Source organism: Elephantulus edwardii, unplaced genomic scaffold (assembly GCF_000299155.1).
Source record: "Elephantulus edwardii isolate Elephantulus edwardi_28Jun2011 unplaced genomic scaffold, EleEdw1.0 scaffold00093, whole genome shotgun sequence".
Taxonomy (NCBI): Eukaryota; Metazoa; Chordata; class Mammalia; order Macroscelidea; family Macroscelididae; genus Elephantulus; species Elephantulus edwardii.
This window is the reverse complement of record NW_006399843.1, coordinates 4706629-4733827: the sequence shown is the minus strand read 5'-3', so window position 1 is coordinate 4733827 and position 27199 is coordinate 4706629. Positions and strand designations below refer to the sequence as shown.

At 43.9% G+C, this 27199-nt stretch overlaps 1 protein-coding gene across 1 annotated transcript in view; it reads right to left on the bottom strand.

The window, feature by feature from the left end:
* Positions 1-27199, bottom strand: part of TTC12 (tetratricopeptide repeat domain 12) — a 65152-nt gene that overhangs the window by 25523 nt on the left and 12430 nt on the right. Inside the window, exons 6-12 of the mRNA XM_006890867.1 lie at positions 23910-23969; positions 17224-17295; positions 8571-8631; positions 8036-8224; positions 6757-6826; positions 5080-5168; positions 1331-1499 (exon numbers count right to left, since the gene is read on the bottom strand). Of these exons, the coding sequence (XP_006890929.1) occupies positions 1331-1499; positions 5080-5168; positions 6757-6826; positions 8036-8224; positions 8571-8631; positions 17224-17295; positions 23910-23969 (710 nt within the window). The remainder of the gene's footprint in view (positions 1-1330; positions 1500-5079; positions 5169-6756; positions 6827-8035; positions 8225-8570; positions 8632-17223; positions 17296-23909; positions 23970-27199) is intronic.

The following is a 27199-nucleotide window of genomic DNA, read 5'->3' as shown; positions in this document are numbered from 1 at the left end:
ATGTTATACACTGCTGTCAAGGACTCTTTAAGGTGCTAAAGGGCAAGGATTCCAGTTTAAAGACGAAAGCACACTTGATAGACACCAGGGTGTTTTCAATTGCTTCTTAAGCATCTGGCAGTCGGACAATGAGCAAGGTGACAGAAGAATGGATGCTTCTGAACTGTGGTGCTGGAGAATAGTACTGACTATCCCACAGTCCGCCAAAAATATAAGTAAGTCTAAGTTGGAGGATGGGCAACCAGAGTGCCCCTTAGAGGCAAGGATGGTGAAACTCCATCTCACATACTTTGGGCATGTTGTCGGGAGGGGCCAGTCCTTGGACAAAGACATCATGCTGGGAAAGGTGGAGGGTCAGCAGAAGAGAGGAAGGCACGCAACAAGTTGGACTGACACAGTGACTGCAATGGTGAATGTGGCACAGGATAGGGCAAGGTGCAGGTCTGTGGTTCAGATCAGTATGAGTTAAAGCCAACCCAACAACACCCAACAACAACACCAACTACTTCCATTTGGCTGAACCACATGATGGCTTACAGTCAATGCTTTTGATCTAAAGAGGACAATTCCGTCTGTTCAAGCGAATAATCTCTGGAAGGAAATGCAAAGGGCAGAATTAGTGTGGCTCAGCTGCTCTGGTGGCCTAGTGGCAAGAAGCTGTGCTGCAATCCCAAAGACATGCAGTTCGAGGCCACCAGTTGCTCTGCAGGAGAAGGATGGGTAATCTCCTACTGTGTAGCTGTCTCTGAAAACCCTCTGGAAGATCAGCCATGGGTCAGCTACTGACTCTCCAGTAAACAACAAAAACTTAGAAACAGAGGTGCATTCTATTCCTATTTCAAGAAGCCTGGGGAAAACGTAATTGTAACAGCATTTGGTATAGAGTTTATTCACTGATATCACACCTCATTCCAAGAGGGATTTAAAGATGTGTAAAATAAGACTGTGGTACTTTAAACAGGAATGAAAGAACAGAGACAGGCATAGGGTAGACTTACGGTGTAGGCTAAAAGTGTACAAGTAGTTGACACATTTGTGGTTTCAAATGTGACTTTGGGAACACTGCCATGCTCATTATCTATAGTATCTATGAAATGGAAATAAGCCAATGGTTTAGAGGAATACAACTATTCATTCTAAGCACTAAGTTCACACAGGACTGTGCCCTGTGAAGAAGTGTTCCTTCCAAAGGCTCGTGCTCTTATTTGCCCTCAATGAATCGGATGGCACCTCACACATGAGGTATGAGAAGGGAGACAGGCATGTCTTAGCTCAGAAGGTGGTTGTCTGAGATACAGCAAGCACGGCTGCAGCAGCAGCAGAGCCTCACCGGGTCATGTCAAGGTGGCTGAGGATCAGGCTCCGTCCATGTTCGGTCTGGGCGATCTGCAGCAGCAGCGTGAGGCTCTCCTCCTGGACAGCCCCAACGCTGGAGGCCAAGAGGGAGGGCAGGAGGGTGCCCATGTCTGGGTGAGTCAACAGCAGGAGCTGGTTTTTCTCTGAAAAATACAGGGGCTGTCAGCCTCATGTACACCTAGACCATGACAGTGAGCAAATTAGCTCAGAACCTCCCCATCCCAGAAAGGGACCTGATTCTTCAGGTCAAAGTGGTGAAAGCGTCAACTCTGGAACCAGGCAGCTGGGCATGAATTACCAGATGACTGACTATTCTTAGCCAACTTACTCATCCATTCTGTTCTTCAGATTCTTAATAGTAAAATAAAAGTGATGCATAATGATTAATACACTCCCCATGAGTGTATTCTAGCATACTCAGAGGTGCCCTGGAAGAAAGCCTTGGCGATCTACTTCTGAAAATGAATCTCGGAAAACATTGTGAGGCACAGGTCTACCTGATGACGCATGTGCAGCAGCCATGAATTAGAGTCAATAGGTTGTTACGAAGATCAAATGAGTTAATATGTGGCCATGTTTACAACAAGGACTGGCACACATCAACTCACTATCAACCTTACTGTTGCCAAAAGGTTCTTTAGTTTGTGAGGAAAGGGAAATAAATAGCTTAACTGTAGAATATCTTAAGACCACAAATCTTCATATGAAGACCAAACTATCCATTTGAGTTCTTTCTAGAAAACTGAATGTCACATGCAAACATTAATCAATAAAAACATGCCCTCCTGCCAAGAGTGCACACTGTTTTCAACATAGTGGCACTGGATTTACCCACTTTCACTTGGGTTATTTTTCCCCCTGCTATAGTAATGCTTGAGAGCAGAACTCGGGCTGGAGGAGGAGGCTAAGGTGTGAAACAACAGAGCAGACTGGGTGATCCAGGGATGGCCCATCGTCGCCTGGGCTCCCTCCCCCTGGGCCATCCACCTACTGCCGCAATTGCTCACGTAGACACAGCACACAGCACAGGCCAATCAGGCACCAGCTGGGCCATCAAAGAGCAGGGCAGTGGGTCTGCTACGGGATCTGCCTGGTAGCCCACATATCAAGCCATGTTCCTATTCCTACAGTTGATTTCTGATAAGCAAACCACACCCATTGGCACCATTCCATCCTGACTCACAGCAGCCCTACAGGCCAGAGCAGAGCTGCCCCATAGGGTTTCCAAGGCTGTAAATCTTCACAGAAGTTGACTGCTGCACCTTTCTTCCACTGAACAGCTTGTGGCTGCAAATTACTAACCTTCTCCATTAGCACTTGGGTGCTTTAACCATGTGCCATCAGAGCTCCTTTTATCTACGATTCCTCCTCTCTATCATGCAGCCCCAGTGACAGAGTGTGTTATGTGTTGATCTGCTAGTCAGAAGGTTGGCAGTTCGAATCCACCAGGTACTCCATGGGAGAAAGTCGTGTAGTTTCCTCTCATAAAGATCACAGCCTTTGAAACCCAACAGAGGGTCACTGCGAGTTGGAAATGATTTGACAACAGTGTGGTATAAAGTGTCTATCCGTGTGCTGTGACAAGGTAGCTTATGGGCTGCCATGATAGCAGAAATTATGCCATCAGTATTCCAAATACCACAAGGCCACCCATGTGGATGGGTTTCCTGTAGAGCTTCTAGACTACGGAGACACGGAAGTAAGTCCTGGTGACCTATTTCTATAGACCTATGGATCAAAACCACATACTGTCCAGCATACTGCTGCAAGATGCCCTTCTAGGCTAGTAGGTGCCTAAAAATACCCAGAGCCCCCAAAGTGGACTTGAACGTACAAATGACTGTGAAGGTGGTACAGGACTAGGCCATCTTTGTAATGCTTTTCCTGTGCTACCAGGAGTGGGAACTGACTCTACCAACAATTACAACAATGCCAAATACACTGCTGAGTTTTGAAAGGGAAGTGTGTGTGTGTATATATGATTTTTCTTACACTGGAAACATAGCTCACTGTAAAAAAATTCAAATAGCATAGAAATAGGACAAAACTGAAAATGAAAGCCCTCTTCTCTCCATTTCCTCCAGGTAAGCCCACCCCCTAGGGGAACAGTTAGTCATCCTCTGCAGGTGTGATGTTAAAAACATTAGACAAAGTACTCTGTAATTGGCTTGCCATCTCTCACTCAATAATAAATCACAGACACATTCCCATGCTCCTACTTTTAAACATCCTTTTCAAAAAGAACTTTGTGCTTATTGAGATGGACATACCAAGATTTCACTGATGTCTGATAAAACATTCACATCACAGGCTGTTGTCTAATTTAACAATAATTCTAGAGATGTTAAGAGGAAAAAAGAATGACTTCCCAGGTTCACAGAAACCAAAGTAAACAGGACCCTGTGTCATATCCACCGTGAACAGACAGATGGTCGCCAAGCCCTGCCTTCCTTACCCTCCCGAGCCCTCCAGGGTGCTACATGGGTTAGGAACAGCTTGATGATGGTGCTGCTTTGGTTATAATTCCCTTCCAGAAACAAGCCCCTGCTGAAGTTGCCAATTTTACAGTGAAGCTTTCAAAAGTGTCTCTACTTTATCCCTCAGCAAGCTGAGCTGACACACTGTCACAATGGGCTCTAGCATGCTGGGGCTCGTGAACAGGGCACAGGTTACGACAATGATCAGATCTGTTGTTCACAGTGTCACCACGAGTTGTGGTTGACTCGACAGCACCTCACAACAATTAATATCTCCACAAAACTACTGTCTTAAATTATTCCATCAGTATTCCAAATACCACAGGGTCACCCATGTAGATGGGTCCCAGTAGAACTTTCACACTAAAAAAAAACACGGAAGGAAGGCCTGGTGACCTCTTCTAAAGACATTTGTTCAGCATTTTGAAATTACTGTCTTTGTAGGGGAAAAACCCCCCAAACAGTTCACAAACTGTCTCCTCAGGTATGTACAGTGGCACAGCAAAGAGGAGACACAGTGGCCCTTATCCTTGTTTCCAGGCCAGACCTTCTCCCTCCAAGATACATTTTTCTAAAGATGCAAAGGACATTTAAAACTTTTATTTACAAAGGAGTCACAAGAAGAGTAAAAGAGATTGTGGAAAAACTTAATGAATCCCTTAAGATGCTAGTGTGTTTACATACTCTGAGCTAACAAGGTAAATAAAACCCTCATAGGCTTTTACTGCCCTAATATCACACCCTAATCAGTCAGCATCAGAAAGTTCCAGCTGGCATGGCCATAAATCTCAGGATGCTAAAGTGTTTACTGCTGTCAGCGAAAAGAGACAGTATCTTCAGACAGACAGGCGAGGGTAACTTCTGTCCAGGCTCCCCCCATTAATGAGGCCTGAGCAAAAGTCATGAGTCTGCAAGGAGCCGAGAGAGTGCCCAAGTGAGGAGACCACTGATTATGCTGAGAGTGACCTCCTTGCCTGTCACTCACTGGGCAGCCTGGCAGAGCCCTGAGGTCGGAGAGGAAAGTGGCTGGCAGGGCGCTGGAGACAAAACCGGAACGCAGCCCTGGCTTTTGATCCATGTGCTTTTTCAGGTTGGAGGGACGGTTTGGGAGCTGGGGGTGGTGGAGGTCTAGACATCAGCGCTCCAGGGCCCAGACCTTGGCCTTCAGGGGACCAATCAGGCCGCCAGCATGGCCGCCTCCTTAACAGTACATTAGGGCTGATTAACGGTGATTATCTAGGCTTACCATTCCCACTGCACACTGCTTGCCAGAGCCTGAGAACAGACACACAGACCGTCTCTTCAACTGCATCCTTTGCTGCTGCAGAAAAGCACCTAGAGGAGAGAGCAGGAGAGCAGCAGTGACCCCGGAAATCAGCTGGACTCTCCATTTCACTCAGTTTCACTTCATTTGTCCTGACTTCTCAAAAGTGGGCTGAAGAAAGCCATCTGATAACACACATCACAGGCCTTCGAGACCACCTGATAACTAAGCAGGGAACTGAGAGTCCCAGGTCAAGAAATCAGGCTGCAGGAAGAGTGCGTGGCGGGTCTGGGGCCATTACTGGGCCCAGTAAGTTGGATCCTGTGCCAGTGGATCAACTAGGGTCCCTGGGGCCCTCCTGCTCAAGCAGATAACAAATTCATCAAGCCATCTCCTACCATAGAATTCTTTTTTTCAGATGACATTATGAATGGGATCATTCTGGGCCCAGCTAATCTCGCTTCCTGTTGTGGTGGTGGTGCTTGTTGTGTGCCGTCAAGTTTGACTCATAGCGACCCTATGGCCCTCTGAATCCTGCCCTATTCTCTGCCATCCTCATCATCTTTGACACAGGCCACTGCTGTAGTTGCTGTGTCAGTCTGTCTCATTGAGGGTCTCCCCCGCTTTCCCTGACCTTTCCAAGCATGATGTCTCTTTCCATGGAATAGCTTCTCCTAGCAATCTGCTCAAAGTATATGAGATGAAGTTTCAGCATCCTTGCTTCCAAGGAGTTTTCTGGCTGCACTTTTCCCAAGACATAGCTGTCTGTTCTTTTGACACTTCATGGGATATTTAGTCTTCTCCAACACCACAATTCCAAGGCATCCTTAGTCATGGTCTTGCTCTCAGAGGCACAGCAAGTGACTAAAAAGGACCATGGCCTGAATGAGGAATGCTTTAGTCTTCAAACTAACACCATTGCTCTTCTGAAATTTGGAGAGTTCCCTGACAGCAGATTTGCCCAATGTAATACAACTCCTGATATTCTGACGGCTGGAACCAAGGGTGTGATTGTAATAGGCTTCCTGATAAGCTCAGCAAATTCTCAAAGACAAAAAGCAAATATAGCAATCTTACAAAAAAGAAACTAGCAAGAGTGATCATGAGATGCCCTTCAAGTCCCCTATTGCCTCACGTCTGTCTTGAAAGACATGCAAACAGGATACTCCTTGCAGACAAGGATGCGGAGATTTCATCTTACATACTTTGGGCGTGTTGTGGGTGGGGGGCAGTTCCTGGAAAAAAGACATTATGCTGGAAAAGGAGGAGGGTCAGCATAAGAGAAGAAGCCCTTTAACAAGATGGACTGACACAGTGACAATGCCGACAAGCATATCAGAGATGGTGAAGAGGTCCGGGATAGGGTCAGGTTCAGATCTACTGTTCACGGCAACGCTGCGAGGGACAGCTGACCAGACAGCATCTAATAATAACCCCTTTTTCCAGTGTTAACTGTGGCAGATCTCAAACTCCTCAATAGCCAAGGCTCATCTTCTGCCTCTGGATGAGCTTCTTGCTCCCTGGGACCACCACTCCTGGTTGAAGCAAAGAAGCATCCAGTAAAGTTGCTGGCTGCCTGATTAATGTTTGCATAAGCAACGACTGCCTTTCCTTACTTAGGGCTCCGGTCAAATATCCTACCTTGGTAAACAGCCGTACCTTTTTATGACCTTATTGTCGCCAATGATAGTAAATCCATTGTGTGTTCTGAATAAAGTTTGTTCTGGGCCTGAAAAAAATTCAGAGAAACCATGTCAACCCCCTGAGTGGCTGGTTAGTGACCAGCTGAAGCACAGCTAGCTGGCAACTGCAGACTCAATATGGCAGGTTAAAGCCACCAAACTAACAGCTGGGGCAGAAACAAACACCTTTGTGCCCTGAAAAAAAAAGAAACTGGCCAAAACAGCTACTCATTGTCACAGAAAGAGGGGCATCTTGTTCAGAGGTTTGGCTCTATGGGCTTTTGGCGCATTGTATAATCTTCAGAGACATTGGGCGCTGCTTAACTTATAGCCGCCATTTCCCTCTGTTCTGAAATGTTATTTGTTTCTAAGCTATTTCCAGGCTCTGGAGAGGCAACTACAATCTCTGAGAAATTGCTGAAGGGGTATTTGAGCACCCTCCATTGTATACTAAAGGGAAGTTGGAGAAGCCATCTATTTGTACAAACAACATTCTGTCAGAGTGAGTAAAATTGTGTGAGCCCTGGACTGAATGTTTACGAGAGATGGTAAAAGGGAATAACATTGCTCGTACTAGTAGAAGGAGAGCTGGTGTTTCCTCTGAAACTATCTCACATACTAAACCGTCATTAAATGTATGCAACTGGGGTGAATCTTCCCCATTATCCTGTAACTTTCCGAAGAAACTGAACCTTGTTTGACATTTGTGTATTAGGGGAAGGTATTAGTAGTAGAATGGGATTTTGGGGGTGTATACAGTAGATAAGGGGCTATGCGAAGGATGTGTGGTGTGTGGGTATATAAGTACGCATGGTATGAGCGTGTGTTATGTCTGTGTGGTGCGTGTATATGATACACGTTCATAAGGGTAGGAGTTTCTGCTGTGTGTATGGCAGAAGTATTTCTGGAATGTGGATATGGTATACATGCAAATGTGTATGTGTGTGTAGTCTAAGTATCGTGGCAGTGAGTGTGTGGTATATGTGTTGCATGTGTGTAATGTGTTGTGTCACATGTATGTTCTGAGTATATGCAGGCTCAGCAGAGCTGCTGCTATCCGACAGGAAGACCCCCACCCCATCCCTGTTCCATCTACTTCCTGTGCATCCCCTTAGCACTCACCACACAGTAGACCTCCCATCAACATACAGGAAAGGATAAGAGGGTGAGATTTCCTTGCTGGGTAAGTATCGACCTCTAATTCCCCCTCCTTCAGGCCTTCCACACTCATGAGCTCACACACATCTCTGGCTTACACTCTGTCACCATTCTGGTCAGGATCTCAATCCCCTTTGCATAGAACAAGGGGATTTGATCGGGCTTGGCAAGGGTCTCCAGGAGACTCCTGGTTGTCACAGCTGTGTTCTTCCTCAAATTCAGCAATCTGTGGGCTTCCTTCTCTTGAAGTTCTGCTTTCTCCTGAAGGTTTACTTGATTTAGACTATCTATCAAAGCAAGCAAACAAACAGAGAAGTAAGCCCTAAAAATCAACACCTACCAAGCAGGAAACAGCTCCCCACCCCACCTCCTTTGGAGAATGGGGAGTTTGAGAAATGTGCAGCATTAAAATAATGGCCCTAGGAGAGGATGGCATAGAAGAGGAAGCCAGCAAAGATCAGAGTGGGAGGACAGCGGAGCAAGCCTGTTAACACAGAGGGTGTGATTACACAGGGAAGGCAAGAAGGAGGCTGCTTTGTAGCCAAGAGCAGAGAACGTGTGGCTGGCACCCCACTGCCGGAGCACAAAGAGAAATCAAATTCACATGAAAGATGTCAGCAGGAACAGTCTCACCTTTCACCTGTGTCTGCAGCTTGGGGTCTACTTCTAAGATCTTCTGATAACACTCTCTGGACTGGAAAAAAGAGAAACAAGACCTTGAAGAGTGCTGGGGGGTAAAGGTGATTACAGGAAAGGCTCCCTGCCTCACAGGGCTCAGGATCTTCATTATTTCCTCCCCATCTGCCCTGGGCCCAGAGCAGGAGGTGGGCATGCAGAAGTCGGCACGCATTTGATGTATTGCTTAGGTTTCTCTGGTTCTGTGGGGCAACAGGTATTATTTAAAAAATAAATATATATATTTTCAGAAATTTTCAGACACGGATAGTGATAAAAAATATCCAGTCCTAAATTCTCGTGGTTTGTGATTGGCTGGGACAGGAATCATCAGAAGGTAAATGTAAAATTTAGATGTGATATTTGCACTTGGAGAGAACAGGAGGCTTCCTGTCAGATATGTCCACAGGGACTAAGTGGGAAAAGAAATGAGGTTGGAGACATTGTCAACAGAGATGCAAGAGGGAAGAGTGTCTAATTAGAAGCACCCAGTGCAAAGGAGCCAGCAAGGGTCCTTCCACTGGAATAAGGAAAACATGGGAATGAGGGGCCCTCAAGGAGCAGAGTAGGTCTGTAACAGAGGAAGTTTCTTGCAAAAGAAATTCCAGTTTATCGAGATGTCTTGATTTAGGGTAGTATTATCCTAAGAGGCATTAAGAATAGTCTAGATTAAGGATGTCATTTTAAAGTCTAAGTGTCACCTGATCCAAACTATGGTCTTTTCAATTGCTTCATCTGCATGAGAAAGTTGAATAATGAGGAAGACTTAAAAAGAACTGAAGTCACTGAATGGTGGGGTTGGCAAAGGATGTGGAAGATAGCGTGGGCCACCAGAAGAAGGAATGAATCTGACTGGGCAGAAGTGCAGCTGGAGTGCTCCTAGAGGCTTGGATGGCTGGACACGCCAGCAGGAGGGGCCTTGCCGTGAAGAAGGACATCACGGATGGAAAAGTGGAGACTCGGAAAAGGAAGAGCCTCAACGAGATGGACTGATGCAGTGTCTGCACCGATGCGCTTTAGGGCAACAGAAACTGACAGGATGGAGCAGGACTGGGCAGGGTTTGGTTGCGCACACAGTGGTAATGAGTCAGAGCTTACTGGATAGCTAGCATCTAACAATAAGAATGACAGTCTAATGAGTCAGCAAGAAACAAAGCTAAGAAAAAGACTGGCTCCAAGAAGACTCAAGGCTTGTCTAGAAGACCTGGATTAAAAAATAAACTGAAGAAGGGAGGGAAATATTATATTTAAATAGACAACTATGCCGTAAGGTTGTTGTTGTTATGTGCCATAGAATCACTTGCAACTCATAGAAGGTAATATATCAAACATGATGTCCTTGCATCCAATTTCTTCTCAGACCAAAATCGAATTCATCAGCAATTCCTGCTGGCTACACTGTCAGTGGAAACAGCAGTAAAAAAAAAAGACATATTGCATTGGGAAAATATGTGGCAAAGGATCTCTTTAAAGTATTAAAGAGCAAAGATATCACTTTGTGGAGTAAGGTGTTCATGACACAAGTCATAGCAATTTTCAATTGCTTTGTATTAATACAAAAGGTGGGCAATGAATAAGGAAGGCTGAAGGAGAATGGATGTTTTTCAATTGCAGTCTTGGCAAATAATATTGAACACCCCAGAACATTTGATTGTGCTAATGCAAAACCTATACTTGGACCAGGAGGCAGTCATCAGAACAGAGCAAGGAGACACTACATGGTTCAAAATCAAGAAGGAGGTCCGTCAGGGATGTATTCTGTCTCCATACCTTTTCAATCTGTATGCAGAACAGACCATCCGAGACGTTGGGCTATACGAAGAGGAATGTGGCATCAGGATTGGTGAAAGAATCATCAACAACCTGCGTTATGCAGATGACACAACCCTGCTTGCTGAAACTGAGGAGGACCTGAGGCGCTTGCTGCAGAAGATCAAGGACTACAGCCTCCTATATGGACTGAAGCTCAATGTCAAGAAAACAAAGATTCTAACCACTGGGCAAATTGGCAGCATCAGCATGGATGGTGAGGAGATTGAGATAGTTAACAGTTTTAATTTACTTGGCTCCACAAGCAACGCTCTTGGTAACAGCAGCCAGGAAATCAGGAGACGAATTGTATTGGGAAAGTCGGCTGTGAGGGACCTCTCAAGAGTACTGAAGAGCAACAATGTCAGGCTGGAGACTAAGGTGCGCCTGATCTGGGCTATAATCTTCGCAATTATGTGCTATGCATCAGAGAGTTGGACAGTGAATAGGGTTGATAGAGGATTGATGCCTTTGAGCTGTGGTGCTGGAGAAGAGTGTTGAATATACCATGGACTGCTAGGAGAACAAACAGGTTTGTCCTGGAGAGGGTGAAGCCAGAGTGTTCCTTGGAGTCAAGGATTCTGAAGCTTCATCTGACATATTTTGGACATGTTGCAAGGAGGGACTGGTCCTTGGAAAAGGACATCATGTTTGGCAGAGTGGAGGGGAAGTGAAGGAGAGGAAGACCTTTGGTGAGATGGATCGATTCTGTGACTGGAGCGGTGGGAATAAGTGCATTTGAGATGGCTAGGTTGGCACAGGACAGAACAGCATTTAGAGCTCTTGTACATAGGGTCGCTATGAGTCGCAAGCAACTCGATGGTACATAACAACGACAACAACCACCATAACTTGCAAAAAAACCCCCGACAGATCTGTCTTGGAAGAAGCATGGATGGTGAGACTGTCTCATGTACTTCGGGAATGTCATCAGTAAGGGTCAGTCTTGGGAGAAAGATATCACACTTAGAGTAGAGGGTCAGTGAAAAAGAGCAAGACCCTCAATTAGATGAGTTCACGCAGTGGTTGCAATCATGGACTTAAACACAACACAGCAATTCTAAGGACAGCACAGAATCAAGAAGTATCCTGTTGAACACATGAGTTAGAATCAACTTGATGACAGATGTCTAATAATAATGACACCGTCACCACCGTGCCTCCAAATCTCCCAATTCTGACCACTCACACCTTTACACCTGATCCAAGTCACTTTTCACTTTGATAATTCCTTACAATATACTTCTAACTGGTTCTCTGATCTTGTTCTTTTATAATATATTGTCAATACACCAGATAGTTCCCGGTCATAAAAAAACTTCCAACAACAACAAAAAAGCCCTGGACCAGATGAATTCCTGCACCCCTCCTCCCACCGAAAACAGAAAAAAAACCCACCAAAAACCAACGGAAGCTCACAGACTGGGAAAAATATTTGGTAATGATCTGATAAAGGATTCAGATCTAAAATTTACAGAATACTCCAGCGCCTCAACAACAGAAAGGCAAATGACTCAATCACAAAATGGGCAAAAGACATGAATGAACTTCATCAAAGAAATTCAGATGGTCAACAAACATATGAAGAAATGTTCAAAATCCCAAGCTATCAGAGAGATGCAAATCAAGACCTGCTCACTCAATTCTAGTGTCTAGTTGTTTCTCTATCGAATATAAATCCATACACACTCAATTCTCTTTCTGTCAACCTTATTCATTGTCTGGTTTTCAGATGCATAGCAATGACTGAAAACCGGGACCTGAATCAGGTATACCTTAGTTTTCAAAGTGATATAATTGTACCTCAGTAATTTGAAGAAGTCCCTGAGTACAGATTTTACCAATGCAGTATGACTCCTGATCTCCTGACTTCTGGTATCAAGGATGTTGACTGTGGATCCAAGTAATAAGAAAACATTGACAATTCCAATCTTTTTTCCATCTATTTTGATATTGCCTATGATCTAGTGGTAAAAATTTCCATTTTCTTGAGGTTGAGAATAATCCATATTGTGGGCTATATTCTTTGATCTTCTGAATCAAGTCCTCTTCAGTCTCAGCAAGTAAGGCTGTGTCTTCTAAATAATGCAGGATGTTGATGAGCCTTCCTTCTATCTTGACACTACATTCTTCTTCATAGAGTCCCTAGCTTCTCAGAGTATTTGCTCAGCATACAGACTGAACAGGTATGGAAAAAGGATACAACCATGACCCACACTTTTCTTCACTTTAAACAATGTAGTGTTTCCCTTGCTCTGTTCAGACAACAGCTTCTTAGTCTAGGTATAGGTTTTACATGAGCACAGTTGAGTGTTCTGGGGTCGCCATTCTTCTTGATGTTAGCCATCATTTGTTATAATCCATACAGTCTAATGAATTTGCATAGTTAATAAACACAAGAAGACATTCTTCTAGTATATGATCCTTTCAGCCAGGATCCATCTGACATCAGCAATGATACTTCTGGTGCCATGGCCTAAATCCCGTTTGAACAACTAGACGTTCCCTATCTATGGACTTGTTCTAGCCATTTTTTTAAAAAAAAATTTATTATTTTGTGTGTATGTATCAGAAACCCTATGAACCTGAAGCAAGGATGAAAGTCATGCAAGAGTTGAGGACTTTCGTTCATAGGGTCGCTATGAGTCGCCTATGACTTGACAGCACTTAACTACAACAACATGTACCATCAAATTTAATCTGACTGGTACAGGAGGAAATTGTCCCTCCTTCTCCAGCAGAGCATCTGGTGGATTCGAACAGTGCACCTGGGATTATACTGCAGCTTCTTGCCACTAGGCCAGCAGAGCTCCCTTGTTCTAGCCATTTTTTAATGATCTTCAGCAGTATTTAGATTGTTGTTGTTTGTTGTTATGTGCCGTCGAGTCGTTTGCGACTCACAGCGACCCTATGTACAACAGCCCTAAACCGTGCTCTATCCTGTGCCAATCTCATTGCCCCTGACAAACCCATCCTGAGTACCCCAGTCACTGAATCAATCCACCCATAGAGGGTCTTCCCCCCCTGGGCTGTCCCTCTACTCTACCCAGCGTGATGTCCCTCTCTAAAGACCTGTCTCTCCTTACAACATGTCCAAAGTATGTCAGACGAAGCCCCAGAATCCTTGCCTCCAAGGAGCAGCCTGGTTTAATCCTCTCTATGATGAATCTGTTTGTTTTCTTGGCAGTCCATGGTACATTCAATACTCTTCTCCAGCACCACAGCTCAAAGGCGTCAATTCTCCTTCTGTCCTCCCTAGTCATTGTCCAACTCTCTGATGCATAACAAGTAAGTGATTGCAAAAACCATGGCCTGTATCAGGCGGACCTTAGTCTCCTAAGAGACACTGTTGCTCTTGAGTATTTAGATTACATGTGATATTAATAATATTGTTCAATAATTGTCACTTTCTGTTGGATCACTTTTCTCAGGAATAAATATTGATCTCTTTCTGGCCAGGAAGTAGTCCTCCAAATTTTCTAGCATAGTTTGGTGAGCACATCTAGGGCTGCTGCATCTGTTAATTGTAACATTGAAAGTGGCATTATCATAAGAGTCCACAGTTAAGGTTGCATAGTGGAGTGTACTTGGGGCGGCGGGAGGGGTGTGGGGGGATTGTGACCCAGGGAGGAGAGAGGGAGTGTTTCTTTTGCTTTTGAAAGAGAAGAGCGAACTAACTGGGGGGGGGGGGGGCTGGGCGGGGAGAGGAGTGCAGCAATGAATGAATGGAAATCCAAAATCTCTGTAAATGCTCATTAAAATTATTTTAAAAAAAAGAAATCCCATTGATTCCGGAGGCCTTATTTTTAGCCAATGCTTTTACTGAAGCTTGAACTTTTTTATTATCTTCGACTCTTGATCATATGGTACTTCCTGAAATACTTCTGTGTTAGCAATTCTTAGGGTACTGTGACTCTGTGTGTTCTTTCCATCTTTTTTTTATGTCTCCTGGATCACTCAAGATTTTGCCCATAGCATCTCTCAGTATTGCAGCTCAAAGCTTGGATTTGTTTTTCAGTTCTTTCAGCTTAAGAAATGCTGAGAAAGTTCTTCCTTTTTTATTCTCCAATTCTAGTTCTCTGCACATTCCATTATAATACTTTGTCTTCTCAATCTGCCTTTGTCTTCTTAAACTTCTAAAGGTTAAAATCTTCTGTTACTCAAATATACTCACTCACAGCAAAAGCTAACAAGGAGGAAATTGAGGATTTTTAACAAATTTTTCAGTCTAAAATTGACCAAACATGCAATCAAGATGCATTAATGATAACTGGTGACTGGAATGCAAAAGTTGGAAACAATGAACAGGACTGGTAATCAGAAACAAGGCTGGAAATTGAATGATCAAATTTTGTACATTAAATGATTTATTAATTGCAAATGTCATTTGAAAAATCACAAACAGTAACCTCATCTGATGTACTGCACAGGAATCAGAGTGACTACATCTGTGAAAGGTATTTTTGGAGAAATTTAGTATGAGCAGTCAAAGCCAGCCCAGGTGCTGACTATGGAACAGACCATCCAACTTCAAACTGAGGCTGAAGAAAATTAAAACAAGTCCAAAAAACCAAAATATGACCTTGAGCTATCCCACCTGAATTTAAAAATCATCTTAAGAACAGGTTTGAGGCAGTGATCGAAGTGATTGAAGATCAGATGAGTTGTGCAATGCCTTTAAGGATATTATCCATGAAGAGAGCAAAAGGTCTTTAGGAAGACCAAGAAATGGATAAATGAATGTCAGAAATTATTGTTGTTGTGTACCATAGGGTCACAACTGACTCGTAGCTGACCCTAGAGCAGGTTTTCAGAGGCAGTTAATCAAACAGGAGGAAATCGCCCATCCTTGAGATTGTAGCTTCTAGTGCAGCTTCTTGCCTCTAGGCTGCTGGAGTTCCCTAAAAGGGCTTTCAGAACACAAAGAAGAAATAAAAAAACGCAAAAATCAATGAATGGATGTTAGAAGAGACTCTGATAATTGCACTACAGTGTTAAAAAGCCAAAACAAAGGGAAGAAATGCTAAAGAAAAAAAGGCTTTAGCCATGAGGGAAATGCAAATCAAAACCATCATAAGATGGATGTCTAGAAAGACAAGGGAAGAGGGAGTGTTGGGGAGCATATGGAGACATTAGAATCCTCACACACTGCTGATAAGAATGTAAAATGCTGCAGCCACTTTGGAAAACAGTAAGATCGCCCAACAATTTCTCAAAAACTAAGCACAGGGTTCCTCCATGACCCCAAACCTTAGTCTTCTTCAAGCTGACTGAGAGATATGTGCACACAGAACTTGATGCATGAAATTTCACTGCAGTATTATTCATAATAGCCAAAAAGTAGAAATAACCAAAATGCCCATCAACTATGAACAAAATGTCATATATCCACGCAGTATAATATCATTCAGTAATAATGAGCAATAATACTCTGATTTATGCTCCAACACGGATGAATCTTTAAAACATTATGCTAACCAGTCATAGGTCTTAAAAGTTTTCAAGTATCTATCTCAGCTGCAACTATTGACCTCTCCCCATCTGGAGCAAAGAAGAGTGAAGAAAATCAAAAGGCAGCATCTGCCCAGGGACAAAGTCCCGAAGGCAGGAAGGGGCCGGACAGAAGGATGGGTGAAAATGGAAACACAGGGAGGGAGTGGGAAGAGTGACAGTAAGATGTGGGGAGTGTAATCACGGTCATGAAGCATTAAGTGTATGAATACTGAATGCAAAATGAATTTGCTTTGTTAAGATTTCAAGCAAATCACAAAAAGTAAAAAAAAAAAAAAAATCCAAACCCCGGTAACAAATAACTAAAGAGGCCAGTAACAAAAAGCCATTAATTGTATGATTCGGTTCATATAAAATGTCCAGAGTAGGCAAAGATATTGTCTACAGTTCTTGGCTGACTCTCCAGTGGGTTTTAAGAGGCTGTAAATCACATGGGAGGAGACTGCCCATCTTTTTTCTGTCAAGCAGCTGGTGGATCCAAAACACTTCCCTTTGGCTTGGTAGTGTAACTGCTTTCCCACTAGGCCACCAGGACCCCCCAACTTTTCTTTTTTGGGGGGCAGAGGGTTTTCACAGTTTGAGTAACCCTTGTGGCACAGTGATTTAGCACTCCTGTGTTAATAAACTACTCACCAACTGCTCTGAGGAAGAAAGCTGTGTCAGTCAGCTTTCATTAAGGATTTACAGCCTTGCAAACCCTATAAAGCAATTCTACTCTGTCCCAAAGACTCTCCATGAGTCATGGATTTGGGTTAGTCAATGGGTTAGGGTAAGAGCGAGAAATGGTGAGTGATTTCTAATGGGTATAGGATTTAGAAGTAAGTGATGAAAATGTTCTACAGTTGATTATAGTGATGGCTGCATAATTTTGTGGATATACTTAAAACCACCTTCAATAGGCTTCTTGTATGATATATAAACTATACCTCAATAAAGCTTCCATTAAAAGTGTTCAATACCTTTGTATTGTAGGGGAGTTACTTGCGGGTGTTGAGATTACAAAGGCGCTTTGTTTTCATCTTACTGTGTGTGGCTTCTCTCTCCAGAGATACTCCTCCAGGCTGTATAAATACTGGGAGAGAATGTTGTGGAAGGGATTCTCACAGTGAGTGGGACTGCACTAGAGGACATTCAACATGCTCTACAACCTCAAGACTTTAAGCTGACCTTGGAAAATAATAAAGGGTGGATTACCATCTAATCAACACGGTGGAACCTGGTTCTCCCCGGGGACCTTCGGGAGAGCCAAGCTGTGATTTAACATGCCGCTTAGAGTCCTCTAAGAACTTACCGCACTGTAGTTCTTCAAAGCCAGGTGGGCTTTTCCCATATGGAAATAGGCTTTTGTACATTTTTCATCACACTGCATAAAAGAGAATGATTGATCAGACATTTCAGAAGATTTGAAGTCATTAGTCACTTTTCTAACTGTTGCGCTAACAGAGTTACATCTGAACTTTGGTGCTGAGGACAGCTGCCAAGTGGACAATGAAAACTTTCTGTGCCTCTGCGGCCATACTGATTGTCGTCTACAAGGAGCCTGGCTGCTCACACAGCTCTCTATCAAGTTCATTACTTCTATTCACCAGTTTTCACTCGATGGGACACAGGCAGGAAGCAGACCAGAGATTCTTCCTTTACAGGACTCTTCACCTTGGCTGAACAGAACAATCACCTGGGATTGACCTAAATGGTCAGGCTACACGCCACATCAATTAAATTTTGCTCTGGGGTAGCACCTACCCATTAATATTTTAAGTTTTCAAGAAGCGTGCATGTGTGTTTGGGAACCAATGGCTTATTGAAAGAAAAGAAACACTACAGTGGATGAACAGCTGAGGCTACCACAATATGCTGGGGAAGTTCCTCTCCCAAAAGAAATAACATTATGTATACTGGGAACTTAAAACCTAGAGTGATGTTCCCCTCAAAGGCAGGATGAAAAATATGGCTGAAGGGGTACTATTTGCTTGAGTGGCCTCACATCAGCTTGCTGCTAATTATTGTTAATTGCAGAGAGTATAAGTTGATACAGAGACACAAACTGGAGTTAAGATCATGCAGATAATTAATTATTGATAAACTTCTTCTATGTGTGGGGCATTGTGGCCAGGCTGGATGAACTTCAGGGATTAGGAGTGCAATCTCAGGAGTCACAAAAGCCCCGGATCAGTCCCTGGCTTGTCATTCTCACGATGTGGGCAGGATGTGGGCCACCTGTTCTCTGATGCTCATTCTCCTGATCTGGAACGGGAAGATAATAACAGTACTGCTCTCTCGGGTTGTCTTGTATGCAAAATTGCACAGTATCGGAGGTATAATCTCAGCTATTGTTGCTACAGTAACAACAGCAATCCATTTCAAGGACAAAGAAAAAATTCAAAGAAAATATAAATGACAAGGAGGAAGTCAATATATTTCTAAAAAAATATAATTTTTATATTTAGAGAAGATTTAGTTCTGTACTCTTCATATATATATAATTTTCTAACTCACTGCTAAGTTAATACAATAATAATATTAGTTCATACACATTGAGTCCTTATCATTAGAGTCTTTAAAAATGCACCAAATTTGATGGCTTGTGTGAATGATCGCCTGTGAAGTATTAGGCCTCAAAACAATTCTGTGCAGCTGTTATTGTGGGGTGCTACCAAGTTCACCGGGATTCACAGAAACCCTATGAGCAATAGACCTGAGCCTTGACCTCTCCTGTGCCATCTTCACAATCTCCACACTCAAGCCCACTCTTGGAGTCACTGTGTCAATCCATCTCATGAAGGTCTTCCTCTCTTTAGCCAGCCCTCTCCCTTTCCCAACATGATGTCTTTTTCCAAAGACTGGGCCCTCTAGACAACAGGCCCAAAGTATATATAAGAGTTTTACCATCTTTGCCTCCTTTAACCCCATTTATGGAAACTAGGAGTTGAAGGAGTTCAAGATGCCATATCTTGTAAGTAGAACTGTATTGGGATTTGAAATTTAGCCTTTTGCCTCTACAATCAGGAGTATGTTAGAGGAGATCAGTAGAAGGAGATTGACTTTGAAGAGACTGTCTAAAAGAGAGGAGGGGCCTGCATGTGCTTTTGAGTGACAGGGAGGGAGAGGATAGAAGGAAGAAAGGAGTGGAGGTAAAAAGACAGTGAGCTAGGCAGTGACTCCACAGAGAGGCTCAGAAAGTCAGCCCAAAGTGGACTAGGAGACCAGTCGGAACAGCAGTCTGGAGGCAGCTGGGTGGTTGAGAGCTGACCAGAAGAGAGGGAGGCAGGGAGATAGCTGGGGGACCAAGACAGTCACTTGGAATAAGGGGTTAGCCTCTAAAGTCGCTGGTAACACAGGGAAAGGAAGGCCCAAGCCCTAGGGCTACAGGGCAAAGAAAGACTGACACTGCATCAGCTACTCTGAAGGCTGGAGCTAAGGGAGAGTCTGGAGCCAAGTCTGGGGGTCTATATACTTGGATTTAAATGGTAAGTCTCCATGATAGGAGATGAGAGCTTTGAAGGAGAAATGTAGAGAGAAGGCAAGAGGCCAAGGAATGAAGCCTGGTAATTTTCTAAAGGATGAGATTAAGGAAGCAGGAAAGGAATGAAAACTCACTCATGGTACATCATGGTCCATGCTCTAGCTGAGGAGCACTGGGGCTACAAGAGGCAGGGACACACCTGCCCATCCCCCTCATCAGTGCACTGCCCCGTGGCCCCTGTGCTCCCGTCCCTGTGCCCACGTCTTCCTCAGGCAGAGACACTAAGAGCGACAGATGGATTCTCTCACTAGCAAGCCCTTTCCCCTTTAAGAGTGTGCCAGTCCCCACCAGAGTTTCCTCAAGGCAAACCTCAGGGCCCCTTAAAAGGAATCCTGCCTTTAGAGGAAGCTATCTTTCATTGTCCCAGAAAGGAATGATTTTGATCCTAATTGAAACCAGCTTCGCTGTTTTATCTTTGCTTCTCAAGGAACCTCAGTCTCGAAATAGCATCGAAATAGCATCACGTGAGCTCATTTCAACAAATTCAAAAGTGTCAAAAACATTACACAGGGGGTGAAACTTGTAACCGTATTTTTACCCCCCCCAAAGGTATCTTAACATTACATAAACATTACTATGCCATTTTTTAAACATGTTGCTTTTTAAAAAAATAAATAAAAGTGGCCTGGTATGCCAAGGTGGGGGTAGGGGAAAAATTAGCAAGCAGAGAAATCATATGTTATTTGAGTAAAAATATAGTAATACTATTATAAGAGGGTCAGTGGCATTCCTCATTGATACAGCACTTTCAAGAGAGTGAAGTTTTTCATTCACAATGTCCATGTAGGGATAATAATTATTAGTGTTTAGAACTCTTTGTGCACTTTTTGTTCCCATCCTTCCAAGTGTTTACCTAAACCACTTCAACTGGGAACCTCGCTGGGCATTTAACAAGACAGGCTGCTGCCTGTCAGTGTTTTTTACTGTCAGCTCTGTTGGGCCTGATTTGCCTCCTCAGTTTTGCTGCAAATAACAATGTGCATCAATTAACATCTGAGAGCAGGTCTGTGCATTATCCTGGATCAATAAGATGGTGTAACTTCCTCACCGGCCCTTTCCTGATCAGAAAAGATACTCTGGGAGGCCCCGAGAGCAGATCCTGGAGTCGAGAGTTTGGTGGGAGACACCATGGAGAGGAGCGAGGTACACTGGTTTGTAGTTGGAAGATGGAGTGACACAGTGACTTCAGCAATGGGTGTTAGTGTCAGGTTGGCTGTTCACGGGAGGGGGGTGGAGACAGTATGAGTCATACTTGACTCAATGGCACCTAACAACAATAGCAATAATAATAATATGGTGCTCAACAAAATGGAAGAGAACAGGATTGTCATGAGACTCAAAGGTCTTTGTTTACGGTCAGCATGCAGTGAATAGTCGTTTTTGCTGTTATTGTTGGAATAACAAAAGGAAAAAACCTCTTTGCCTCTTTTCTCTCATATGAAATGATGGTAGGAAAAGAAAACACAATCAAAGAAGGTGAAGAAACAGGTCAGTGGATGTGTCCTGGAGCTGTTAAAACCCAGTGTTGTAGCTTTGGGCAGCTCTTACAACTTAAAGACCATTCCACTGGGGTAAGATTTGCTACTCATCAGCTCTTCTAAGAGATAAAGGAAATGGACAACTGTAGATGTCAGATTCAAAAGGCCTCCCATACTTTGGACATGTTACCAGGAGGGGCCAGTCCCTGGAAAAGGATATCATGCTTGGAAAGGCAGAGAGTCAGCAAAAAGAAGACTCTCAAGGAGATGGATAGACATGGGGACAGTACAATGGCCTCAGGTACAGCAGAGACTATGGGAACACAGGCAGGGTTTGTTCTGTTGTTTACACAGTCACTATGAGAAGAGACCAGCTCGACAGCATCTAATAACAACAGCATCAGTGACTCAGTCGGAGATTTATTATTTATTATTTTCCATGCATGAGATCATGTTCAATTCTCAGCCAACACCACTGAAGCTTACCCACTACTTTGTCCATCCAAGAGGCTTATGTGCTGCTATGATGCTCAAATAGGTTTCAGCAGAGCTTCTGGCCAAAGATAGACTAGGGATAAAGGTCTGGAGATGTCTTTCTGAAATCCAATCCATGAATACCCTGTACACCCGAAGAGTCCACTCCATAACCCGCCATGAAGGATAGTACTGGGCCAGCGGAGTTCTGTTCTGTTGTGTGCAGACTCATTATGAGTTAAGGGATGACTTACTGACAACAAACAGCACTGGTACCCTTAGTAATGAAGGAACAGGTTGCCTGAATGATGCAATCTTCTAAGCAAAAGGTTGGTGGCTTTAGTCCATGTAGAGGTTCCTTGGAAGGGCCTAGTAATTTGTTTCTGAAAAGTTATAAGCACTGAAAATCCTATGGAAATAGGAAAAAAGTTACAACTGAAGCACAAACATCGAGGGCCACCATTAATCAGAAATGACTTGATGGCCACTGGTTTGGGCTCTTGGTTTTGGTTTCCCAACAAAGCTGAGTTTTTAATCCATCCTGTTTCCCCACATAACCTCGCAGTACAGAATAAACATGTGGGTATGTGACCACAATGCTCCTATGAAGGCTCTGGTTTGGGGCCGTGTTCACTGTGTAAATCACAGCATAAACTTGGCACTTTCTCCTGGCACCTCAGTTTTACTTGACTGTATGTTATTTAAAAACAATCTTTTTCTTTGAAAACAAACACAGATTTTTAAGGAGTGTACTGCAAAATTTTCCAGGAGGTCTTGGAAAGAATGCCATACTTTCTGCTCCTGTGTCTGAGAATCATGGGTTTCCGTTATTTCATTAACGCATGTGCTAGGGCCCTCTAAGGGGATGTGGACTAAAGAGACTTTGATTGGTTACAGAAAGGTTGCAGAAAGATGTAGCAGTCTCCCTCCATAAAGATTCGAGCTCAGGAAATGCTATGCGGTTCTTCACCAGTCCTCCAGGGTTGCCGTGAGTCAGAACTGAATCAATAGCAAGGAGTTTGTTTTGGATTAAGGGTTATATAAATATTCAGCCATCTGAAATAATGTCCCCCAAAGTGATCATGCTGTTTCTCCTTTAAAAGTCCTGTTTTATTTCCACCAACAATTTTCACTTCTGCTCTCCTTTGATTATGTTTTTTGGCAGATTTTGGAGGAAACACCATGTACACAGGATTGTGCTAACTGCCTGAGGCTGACTGCTCTCCAGGCTAAACGGCAGGAATTCTTTCTCGGATTATTTCTGTACTAACAGGGATGCTATTATTCCCAGTTCATTTGGGCTGGAGAGGGAAAGCACACAATGATGAGGAAGTATGATAACGCTGCAGAAATCTGCTCCGTGGCAGGTTCCAGAAGAAGGAAGGGGCAGTCCCACCCTCACATGGATAAAAGTGGCTCACCCTCCCACCCCATAAGCCTTTTAGACAGACAATCTTGAGAAACCAATAAGGACAGTAGCTTCATGGATTCTCCACAATCAACATCTATGGGAGTAGCACTTACAAAATGAGAAGACGTGTTGCCTTGGGGAAATCTGCCATCAAGGACCTCTGCAAAGTACTAAAGAGCAATGTCAACTTAAAGACTGAGGTCTGGCTGATCCACGCCACAGTCTTTTCAGTTGCTTTCTATCTATCTAGAAGTTGAACAATGAATAAGGATGACAAAAGAAAAACCAATGCCTTTGAATTGTGGTGTTGGGAAGGAGTGTTGAGTAGCCCACAGATACACAAGCCTGTTTTGCAGGAAGTACAACAAGGTGCTCCTGAGAGGCAGGGATGGTGAAACTTTGTCTCACGTAGTTTAAGCACATTGTCAAGAGGGGACAGTTCCCGGAAGAAGACATCAAGCTGGAAAAGGTGGTCAGCGGAAGAGGAAGATCTTCAACAAGATGACCTGACACAGTGATTGTAACAATTGGCTGGGAGTCTAACCAGAGACGGTGAGGGTGGCACAGGATGGGGCAGGGTTCAGGTCTACCGTTCAGAGGCTTGCTGTGCATTGCAGTTGACTCGACAGCACATAGCACCAAGTACTATGGAGGTCTTACTCTGTGGTGGTATTGTTATGTGCTGTCGAGTCGTGGGCGACTCATAGTGACCCTATGTACAGCAACTTTGAAGCCTGCCCTGTCCTAAGCCAGTCTCACTGACTCAAACACACTTACCCTCATTGCCCTACTTACTGTATCAATCCATTTCATTGGGGGGTCTTCCTCTCCTGTGCTCTCCGTCTACCCTTCTGAGCATGCTGTCTTTCTCCAAGTTTCTGTCCCTCCTGACTATGTACATTATCACACTCCTCATAGCAATTCTATTCTAGTCCATGGCACAGATGAAAGAATCAAGGCTCTGATGGCCAAGTCTGTACCTACTGACTGTTGTATGCTGGCAGTTGACTTGTATTCATGACAAGACTGTCTTAAAACACCTGGCCTGAGTGAGCACAACATTGTGATATGGAAAAAGCAGTATTTCTTACCTTTAAAGCCCAGTCACAATCCACCAGTGCTTTTTGGTAGTTCCCAAGTTTTATGTAAGCCTGTGAAAACATAAGTAGCTGGTATTTATACTCTGCATCAGTCTTTAGACAACACATAACAAGCGGCTAAATGGTGGCATGATGATGAGGAGTAACTGGTCCCCCACTGTATCAACAGGACAAACGTGGAACACGGGGAAGAATTTATTAAAGGGACTGTTTAAACAGAGAGGACCAGATTAAGGGAAAACTAGAAGGGATATTGTAGACCCCAGGGCCAACAACAATGGACAGCTGTTCCCACTGCTGGAACTGGAGAGGCAGAAGGAGGGAGAAACTTGTAAAGAGTAGAGAGGGTGGCTCAACCAAAGAGCTGCCTGACAGGAACTCAGGCCTCTGGGAGAGTAGAAGTTGGGAGAAGAAATGTTCTAAACTCACTTTCCTCCTTCCTTTTGATTTCAGTCACTGAACCTAAATGGAAGGCAGAAGGCAGAGAAATCAATGGAGCCAGCCTACAGAGATCAGCCCCAAGGGGTACGGAGCAAGGTAGAAAGGATCCGGAGGGATACACACAACCTCGACCACAGCTTCAAAGGATGAACCAGTGACCAGAGAACGCTGGGTGCAACAGTTTTTTTAAAAAACCCCAAATGACAAAGAGGAACAAAAAGGCAGATGATACCAAATGGTGGCAAGGATGTGGGAAAAGGGTGAAAACGGCCAGTGGAAACATACAATGGTGTAGCTGCCTCAGGAAAAAAAGCCTGGAAGTTCTTCACAAGGTTACACGGGGAGCTAACATCTGGTGCACTCGACTCCTGGCTGTCCACTCAAGAGAAGAGGAAATTGATGTCTACACAAAAGCATAGCACACATGCTTATGGTGGTATGAACCATGACAGAAAATACCAGGAACACCACCAAGGCTCATCAACTGACAAGTGGATAAACATAATCTGAATGCTGTTTATTCACAAAACAGGATTATGTGGCAATAAAAGGACATGAAGTACTGACACATACCATGACACAGACAATAAACTTTGGAAACATTATGCCAAGTGAAAGAAGTTGATCACAAAAGAGTGCACCTTGTATGACAGGAGATAGATATATAATGCTCAGAACAGGCAATTCTGTAGAAACAGAAAGTAGATTAGTGGTTGTCCAGGTTTGGGAAGTTGGAAGCAGAGAGGACCGGTGGTGGTGAGTATGGGTATTACATGAAGATGATGGAAATATTCTAAAACCAATTGTGGTGACGGTTGCACAGCCCTGTGAATAGACTAAAACCCACTAAATTGTACCCTGTAAATGGATGAACTGTACTTTATGTGAAGTCTATCTACAAAGCCGTTAATAAAGAAATGACTAAGTTCCATCTAATGAGAGCCCCAGGAAGGAGGAGATCCAAAAACGAGGTTGATATTGAAGAGTGGGACCATCACCTCGAAACCTGGCTACCAAAGGGCGTGGGCATCCTTTGGGGACCCCCCAGGAACTGGGGAAAGTATTAAAGTCAAAATTTGTTTCAAAATTCTGTGCTCAGCTCACACTATTCTGATTAAAAAATGATGTTCACTTACAGATTCAAAGACCAAGGAGCATATAAACAAATAGAAGTTGGGTAAAGCAAACACAATGGCTACAACAACCTCGGTATTAATGTGTGAACACAACAGATGCTTAATCAAGCTCTAACAAGTTGCACTAGGGTAAGTTCCTTAATTTTGGAAATCGCTACTCAAGCACCAGAAGAATCTTGTTAGCCACCAATAAAAGAGGCAAAAATACATCCTTTCCTGCCCAGGATCAAAAGCGTACCTGGCAAGACACAGTGACATTCATAACAATAAAGCTGATGAGATATGCACATGGACAAGCCAATTATGGGGTCAAGGTTACAGCTCAGAGGGAATCTAAGCCATCAATGATCAAAACTAGCCAGCTAAAGACTTTCTGCAGTGCAGTTCTTTGCTTGGATGGAAAGGGAGCTGCAATGTGGTACTTTCATTAGCTGAGGCTCTGTGCTCATTGAAGATGAACACTCTTTGAAGGGTCTGTTCTATGAGACACCTATCCTGTCCTTCAGGAGCTGGGGTTTCACTTAAACATCACACGCTATAGACAACTGTAATCATTATTCCAAAACACTATTTTAAGGATATACACGTTGTTGTTATTGTGTACCACAGAGTCAGTACCGATCAAAGCTGACCCTCCGGAAGGTTTTTCAGAGGCACTTATTAGCACAGGAGGAAATAGCTAGCTGATCCTTCTCCCACAAGAGTAACTGGTGACCTCAAACTGCCTGCCTTTGGGATTGCAGCTCAGCATCTTACCACTAGGCCACCAAAGCTCCCTTGTATCCTAGGATACATATATTGTTGTTGTTGTTATGTGCCGTCGAGTCGCTTGTGACTCTATGTACAACAGCCCCTAAACTCTGCTCTGTTCTGTGCCAATCGCACTGTCTCTGATACACCCATCCCGATTACCCCAGTCACCGAATCAATCCATCTCATAGAGGGTCTTCCCCTCCTGCGTTGTCCCTCCACCCTCCCAAGCATGATGTCCCTCTCCAAGGACCCGTCCCTCCTTGCAACATGTCCAAAGTATGTCAGACGAAGCCCCAGAATCCTTGCCTCCAAGGAGCAGCTTGGTTTAACCCTTTCCAGGACAAATCTGTTTGTTTTCCTAGCAGTCCATGGTATTCTCAATACTCTTCTCCAGCACCACAGCTCAAAGGCATCAATTCTCCTTATATCTTCCTTGGTCATTATCCAACTCTGATGCATAACAAGTGATAGCAAAGACCATGGCCTGTATCAGATGCACAGTAAGTCTCCAGAGAGACACCATTGCTCTTCAGCACTTTGGAGAAGTCCCTAACAGCAGACTTTCCCATGGCAATACGCCTTTTAATTTCCTGGCTACTAGTTCCAAGAGTGCTGACTGTGGAGACAAACAAATTGAAGCTGTGAACAATCTCAATCTCTTCACCATCCATCCTGATGCTCCCAATTGGTCTAGTGGTGAGAATCTTTGTCTTCTTGACATTGAGCCTCAATCCAAACTGAAGGCTGGAGTCCTTGACCTTCTGCAGCAAGCATTTCAGGTCCTCCTCAGTTTCAGCAAGCAGGGTTGTGTCATCTGCATAACGTAGATTGTTGATAGATCTTCCACCAATCTTGACCCTACATTTCTCCTCATAGAGCCCATCCTCCTAGATAATCTGTTCTGCACACAGGCTGAAAAGGTATGGAGACAGGACACATCCCTGGTGTACA